Genomic DNA, 7,810 nt, shown 5'->3' with positions numbered 1-7,810 from the left:
TGTTTTGGTCTTTCTGCTTAGGCCCTCTCTGTGCACAAGAGAAAAGACGATCGTGCGTGTTATATAACCAAAAAGAATGTTGCAACTCTAAAATGTCTACCCCAGGATTGTAGTTCAATTGCAATGTTGAAAAATTGTGAAGCTTAGATAAACTCAAATAGTAAACTTGTAAATTGGGACCTAAACATTTAAACGTATAAATTTAATTCGAGAATTTGATCATCTTAAAACTACAAAAGCTACAGTAGCACATCAACTAGAGGCAGCTGGAAAGAAATTCTGTCTTTTCCAATTCTATGTTCTATAAAGAGCTAAAGATACACCTTATATAAGAACACATAATGGTGGTTCAACAAAGTGCACCATTCTGATTTCGTTCCTTTAGAAAGCATGCAAAATTTCCAACTATTCATAAAACAGCAAATAACTTTGAATTCTTGGGGTATGTGGTGCTGCGATAATTCAAAACTCAAACTCTATATACATAATCCCTTTGAATCTACTAGTCTACTAGGCTGTACAAAAGTGTAGGAGCTATTCAACAAAATCCAACCATATTCACAAATAAGATCAACTAGAGGAAACACCACATTTTCCCTGTAACCAAGGCAATCTCCTGTCACCCTTGAGAGAGACGAAGATCTCACGGGCAGTGGCATTGTTCTCAAACAAGTCCAAGGCGAGGAAGTAGACTCGATCATCAACACCCTGCAACTCATCCAACACCTTGATGCACCTGCTTATGGAGAACCTGTCCTCGTTCTTCAGGATCACACTTGCCCTCATCTTTGAAGCAGCAGCTATCTCGAGCATCGCGTCAACAATGGCATCTCCGGTAGCCTTTCGGCTTTGCTTACGGCTACCTGAACCAGATGGCACAGCAACAGGGTGACGCTTGTGCCCATCCAACATGTTCGCATCATCTCCAGATCCAGAAGAACCATCCTCATCCATGTAAGTCATTACCACTGTAAATACCACTAACTAATGAACAATATTACTAGGGCTAATAAAAACATAAGAGAGTTTTTTTGGAATACTTATATCAGGAATTGACCTGATCTATAAGTCAATATGGGTGTGTTATGCGATAACATAAACTCTTAAGACATGATAAACAAATCAAATCAAATCAATCCTAGAATACACTCATGGGTTTGAGCAAATTAAAATTCTTTTCTTATCCTTAAAACATCGAAACTTAAGACTTGATTAACAAATCAAATCAATCCTTAATCGAACTCCTAGTAATACGCTAGGTGAGGTGATTGACTAAATTAAAACAAGACCAATGTCTAATTAATTTCTAACAGCTTGTGCTGTAACACTAACAGCATTGAATGGACACGCTCAATTGCCTAAAATCCTCAATGCACGTAAAACACTAACCAACAATGAATATAAACATTCCCAGAGTGAAAAGATAGTATTTTTAACGCCAAATTGATATGAAGTGCGACTAGGGCAAATGGGAAGGAAAATCGTACCGTGTCGCAGGTTCCTGTCGGATTACGATAGTTAGGGTAACAAAAAGTTAGGAGAATGGAGGTGTTGTTCGAAATTGGGTTGTTGAAAACGCGCTATTTGAATCTCATTGGGTAGGTGAATGTCACTGATGGAAGAAAATGTAGGAGATCAGCAACTCTGAAAACCCTAACAATAGAACGATTGACGAAGAAGACAGTAGCTGAAGTGTAAACGCACCGTTTTCAACTTCTGCATCTCCGCTTCTGTTCTGTTTCTGTTCAGAAAATTACAAAGAGGTCATCTTAATTCCTGACCTTCTCAAAATTAGAATATTTGGTAGGGGTCGAATTTATTTGGATTTAAAGTGAAATCACAATCGAACTAATTGAATTGTAATTGGTTCAATTTAGTTTAAATTTATATTTTTTATGTATATATCTGAATCAAATTAAACTTATTAAAAACAAATTGATTTAATTTGAATAATTGAGTATTCGATAAGACAGAATTCATAAAAAATAAAATAAAAAAAAATCGGAGGCACCGACAACGGAGTCTTTGTGGCTGGCGCTTCTAAAGACGATAATGGAAAAGACGATGCTGACGGTTCACGAACGACGATACTAATAGTCCTATGGAAGACGATGCTGATGGAGATGCTAATGGAGACGCCGACGGAGGTTGCGTGAGTAACGGTGAGGTGGTAAGGTTTGAGGAAGCTCTAGTAGGAAAGTATAGGAAGCCAATGGAATATTGTACAATGAAGGTCTATGGAGTATTAGAGATATAACCATTAGTGCTACCTTTTTCCATTAGTGTAAGCTTTTGGGATGAATGGTATCATGACATAGCATTAGAGTTTTAGATTCGAAAGTTCAAGAGTTCGATCCTTGGTGAACCCCAAAATCAGCTTGAGTGGTTTTATGACATGAGATGTTTATTATATCTGGTACCCGGATATATTCCACTGACCCGATTATCCGTTAGTTCCAAAACCAATTTAATTGATTCGGTTCGGTTCGGATTCGGATGGATAATCGGGTACCCGCTACCCATGCTCACCCCTAATATTTGAATCCCTTCGTCTAATTAAGATTGTGAAATGTAATAGTGATGTCTTATGTAGATGTTATTTTACTAACGTGACTATAACGATATCCCACGTGAATGTGACATAAGCGTCTAAAAACAAAAAAGTGCTTTACCTCTGAAACAACGTCGTAAACTAGGAATCTTAACAATATCACCATGTTAGATGATGTAGCTAGAATGGTGGCGGGGTGGTTAAGAATGGCAATAGTTGACTAGCCTATAGTAAGAGGACAAGTGGTGATACGACAATAATTAATGACTTAGTGTTTTATGACGCTCCAGCTCTCTGTAAGTCTACCGTGCTTCATATACTTTAGTGCTACCAAGTATCAAGCTTGTCATATTTGAAAAATTTTCCAAAATGCTTCAAAAAGGGTTTGAATCCTTACCCCCAAGGATACAAGGAAGATGATCATACCATTATGTTGGGATACTTCTTACTATTAAATAGACAAATTATAATATACTAGCAGCTCAACAGGCACGATTCAGCTGCTTTTCTATTGTTTTGAAGAGATTAATTTTTATAATTTTATTTTTTATTTATAAATTGTTAAATAATTAAAAAGTTAAGAATATAAAAATTTAAAAATAAATATAAAATTTTTTATAGATTATTTAACTTTTTAGAATGTATAAAATTTATAAATTTAAATTAAATAACATATTAAAATTTTATTATGTTGTTATTATATATAACAAAATTAAGATAAAAATTTATAAACATTATTTACAATTTAATTATTTATAAACTTTATTAAATTTATTTATTTATTTATTTAACAATATTTATTTTGAAGTAGGAATAATTTTTTTATGCAATGTTGTGTTTATCTTCATACATATTTTTAATGAATAAAAAATATATATTTTTTAATTTTATATTTAATTTCTTAAAATATCTTTAGTTTTATTATTTTTTTAATTATTAATTTATATTTTTATTATATTCTCTTACTGTGCCACATACTATTCTTTTTTCTTACTATTATTCTTTATAAACATATCTAATATTATCCCATCGCCACTATTATATTACTTTATTCTCTTCTCATTTCTTCTTCTTCATCATAATTAATTATCACCCAATACTATTATTATAACTCTCAATCTTATCTATCATTTTGATCTATAACCATCTATTGTGATAATTTTTATGTGTTGTTAAATTTTTGATAAAATAATTCTTTTGTCTCTCTTAAATATCTAGATGTATAAAAACTGTAGTTATTTTTTTAATTTGCCTGATAAGTCATCTTATTAATTTATTAAAAATAAATTTATGACATAAATCATTCAAAATTTTTGCTCAAATGATCAAAATTTGTTATCAATAATCCTAAAAATTAATATCAAAATATTTATTTTTAATTAATGTAATAAATAATAGTACATCATTATAAGTTTTGTAACTAACAATTATAAATTTTAGTTGCATTTTAATATAGTACATCATTGCTTTTTATATTGGATTACCACTATATAAGTTTCATATTTATTTTATTGTGCACATTAATTAAATTGTACTTTATTACTTTATTTTATATGTTTTAAAATAATGTGATTATACTATAATAAGAATGACATTAGTTTTCTTAATCTAATATGAATCTTTTTACTATTTTATTTGTCATATGAATACTTTTTAAAAAAATAGTTATTTAAGGTGAAACACTACTTTAATTAAGAGAAATAGAAAACTTTTAGATTCATCGTCTTGTTTTACTTCTTAATCCTCACTTGATATTACTCAAATTTAATAAGTTAATAGTGGTGATTCCTTGTGATTAATTAAAAAAATTAAATTTTTTTTCTCATTCCCTTTTTTTTTACAATTTTTAACAAACTCAATTTTGTTATTACATAGTTTTTATAGGTCATAATATTTTTAACTTTTTTATAATTGTATTTTTTCTACAATAAGTACTTTTAAATTATCTAATGCTTAAAAATTCATATTTTTTTTATTTTTTTTTTGGAAAGGTTAAAATTAAAGTTAAATTATATTAGTTATTTTTTTAACAAAATTATATATTTACTTTTTGTTATTTATTTTACTTTTTTTATGGTCTAAATTAATCTATATATTATCTAATTATTTCTTTTATTTATGCAACATTTTTTTCTGGTAATTATTTATTAATAAATGTTGAATTAACGGTTCTGTTTATTGTATTTCAATATGTTTATTTTAGTTACATTCAGTAAATTACTTAAATTCAAACTTATTTTCTCAATCCACTTTTTGTTCAAATGATTAAAATTATTTAACCCAAGATCTTTAGACCCTAAAGTTTTTAAAGTAAAAAAAATATAATAAAATAAATTAAAAAAATTAATAAAATAAAATGATTTTATTTTATTGGGTTATCAAATTAGTTAAAAAATCAATTCAACAAATGTTCTTATCTTGCCACATCTTCAATTCAACAAAAGTTAGACATCAAATTGTAGTATTACTTTTATATACTGTTTGAAGCTGGTTCATGTAAAAAACTTTTTGAGATATTGAGCAGATTGAGCAGTAGTACTCGATCTACAGTTATACAAAAAAAACAAATGTTAAATGCAAAAATGGAATAAGATAAAGAGTACTTATATTAGTACTCAAAAATAAAATAAATAGTTAATATAAAATATCAACCACTTATATCTATACCAATATATAATGGAGATACATAGGTTTAGTATCCAATTCTTTCTTTCTCTTTTGCCCTTGTTTTTTTTTTATTAAAAATGGATTTACCCACGACAAAATTTAAAAGCTGAACCATTTCTAATAAAGAAAACTAACACTACGTACTCAGGATACATGATATTTTGAAATTAAATTTATTAATTATATTTTTATCTTTAATTTTTCATGATATTTTTTAAAAATTATTAAAATATAAATAATTAATATAAATAACGTTATTACTATAATGATAATAATAATATTAATAAAATTACGTCAACAAAATATTAATTATTTATTATTTTTTATGAGTATTTTTCATACATAATAGCCCATAATGCAATAGTATATAAGTGATCAATATATCATTATAATACAATAATTAATAGTATATAAAATATAATTATTTTATTAATAGTTATTTCAATGGGACAATAGTATTTAAATTATAAAGAAAAATAAATCATTATTAACTAAAGTCATTGGAATAATTAAATCTACAACACATGGTTTACATAATTTTAATGTCCAATATTTATTTTTTTTAAAAAATTATATATAAAAGTGTACTCATTAATCAAATCTATACCAATATTGTAAAATCCTACTATACTTAATCTAATGCTTAAGTCATAAGACTGAGATAGTATGGTATTACGACTTCTAAAAGTAAAAATATATATATAATAATAAGAAAAAACATACTCAACTAGGAGCCTTGAAAAACGGGTAAAACAAATTTGCAAAATGAAAAGCGCAACGCTCGAGGAATCAAATTACCTGTGTGTTAAGAAACCTAAAAGGAAGTTATAAAGATAAATAAGAGAGAAAGGAAAACCAAGGAAACAACATAACTAGCTCCTGACTCAGCCTGCGAAGCTAAGACTGGCCGGAGGATATATATATATATATATATATATATATATATATATATAAACATACATAAGTATTCCCAAAATACACCAAGTACCAAAGTGAACTCCTATCTCTCCCTCAACCTCTAAGAGGAGCAGCATACTAATAAACCCATATTTTATGATATATTTTATGCTTAATCTAAGTGATTTATTCAATCCTTCACCCACTTATTCATATTAATTGTATGATTTTACTTCTCCTTCCTTAGTATGTGATGTATGTGAAAAACATGTTTTCCTATGCTTTTAAATTAATTATTTTAATCACCTTTAATTCCATTCGATGCCGTGATTAGTGTGTTGAGTAGTTTCAGATCTTCTAAGGCAGGAATGACTTAAAGGATGGAAAAGGAAACATACAAAAATGGAAGGAAAGTGCAAAATGGAGTTTCTGAAGGAACTGGCATCCATGCGATTGCATGGACGACGCGATCGCGTACCAGAAGCGAAGAGGCAACGACGTGGCCGCATGACTGACGCAACCGCGCGACTTGAGCAAATTGCATACGACGCGGACGCGTGACCGACGCAACTGCGCGACTTGAGCAAATCGCATACGACGCAGACGCGTGACCGACGCGACCGCGTGACAAGGAGAACTCCGAATGACGCGACCGCGTGATCCACGCGGACGCGTGACAGAGGCTACGCACCAGAAATTGCAGAAAACGCTCATAGCGGATTCTGAAGCCTTTTTGGCCCAAATCCAAGTCCAGAAGTCATTGACCAGAGGTTATGAAGTGGAGGAATGCATCCATTGGGGGGACGCTGAATTTTCTGTTACTTTTCCATGATTTAGATCTAGTTTTGAGAGAGGTTCTCTCCTCTCTCTCTTAGGATTAGGATTTAGGATTTCTCTTAGTTTTAGAAGTGACTCTCAATCACAGGTTCTTTATTTTTAATTATTTTGCCAATTTAATTTATGAACTTTGCCATGTTACAGACTACTCTTTTAAATTAATGTTATTTGAGGTATTTCAGTTTAATATTGTTTTCTTTTATTTACATGATTATTGCTTCCCATCTAAAAGCATTTTTATTCCAGCAGCTTCAATTTCCTTTCCTTTTGGCCCTGGTTAGATAATTGGTAGCTCTAGAGTTATCAAACTCATTATTGATTGAAAATTGGATTTTTTTATTTCATTAATTCATATTCCAATAACTCTAGCCTTTCCCAAGGAAAGACTAGGACCTGAGGATTCGAATTAATTCATCCATTTGACTTACCTTCATAGTTAGAGGTTAACAAGGTGGGAGAAGAATCCAATTCTCTTCAAAATTGATAAGGATAACTAGGATAGGACCTCCAGTCTTTATACCTTGCCAAGAGTTTATTTTGCTGTTAATTTATTTTACTTGTTATTTAAATATGCTTGTGCCCATTGCCCAAATTCCAAAAACCCCAATTTTACCTTTTTCATAGCCAATAATAAGAACATACCTCCCTGCAATTCCTTGAGAAGACGACCCGATGTTTAAATACTTGGTTATCAATTTTAAACGGGTTTGTTACTTGTGATAACCAAAACGTTTGTACGAAGGGATTTCTGTTGGTTTAGAAACTATATCTACAACGTAACTTTATAAAATTCTTTACTAGCAAAAATCGTAACGTCAAAATGGCACCGTTGCCGAGGAATTGCAAACATGTGCCTTA

At 30.0% G+C, this 7,810-nt stretch overlaps 1 protein-coding gene across 3 annotated transcripts; it reads right to left on the bottom strand.

The window, feature by feature from the left end:
- Positions 1-269: 269 nt before the first annotated feature.
- On the bottom strand, positions 270-1,768 carry LOC130951478 (uncharacterized). Of its 3 annotated transcripts, XM_057880133.1 has the most exons (3): positions 1,705-1,762; positions 1,488-1,612; positions 270-968 (listed from the first exon to the last, which is right to left on the bottom strand). In XM_057880133.1, exon 3 carries the CDS (start codon positions 961-963, stop codon positions 571-573), a length of 393 nt encoding a protein of 130 aa, XP_057736116.1. In that variant the 5' UTR covers positions 964-968; positions 1,488-1,612; positions 1,705-1,762; the 3' UTR covers positions 270-570. The 3 variants fall into 3 exon arrangements, with proteins under 3 accessions (XP_057736116.1, XP_057736117.1, XP_057736115.1); XM_057880134.1 differs by having other exon boundaries at positions 270-984; positions 1,488-1,768; XM_057880132.1 differs by having other exon boundaries at positions 1,488-1,768.
- Positions 1,769-7,810: the final 6,042 nt, after the last annotated feature.

The sequence above is a fragment of the Arachis stenosperma genome, chromosome 9 (assembly GCF_014773155.1).
Source record: "Arachis stenosperma cultivar V10309 chromosome 9, arast.V10309.gnm1.PFL2, whole genome shotgun sequence".
Classification (NCBI taxonomy): domain Eukaryota; kingdom Viridiplantae; phylum Streptophyta; class Magnoliopsida; order Fabales; family Fabaceae; genus Arachis; species Arachis stenosperma.
Note: the sequence above shows the minus strand (reverse complement) of the source record. Positions and strands in the feature narration are given on the sequence as shown.

Coding starts and splice junctions, on each gene's coding strand:
- LOC130951478 (XM_057880134.1), bottom strand. CDS start 963: ATGACTTACATGGATGAGGATGGTTCTTCTGGATCTGGAGATGATGCG.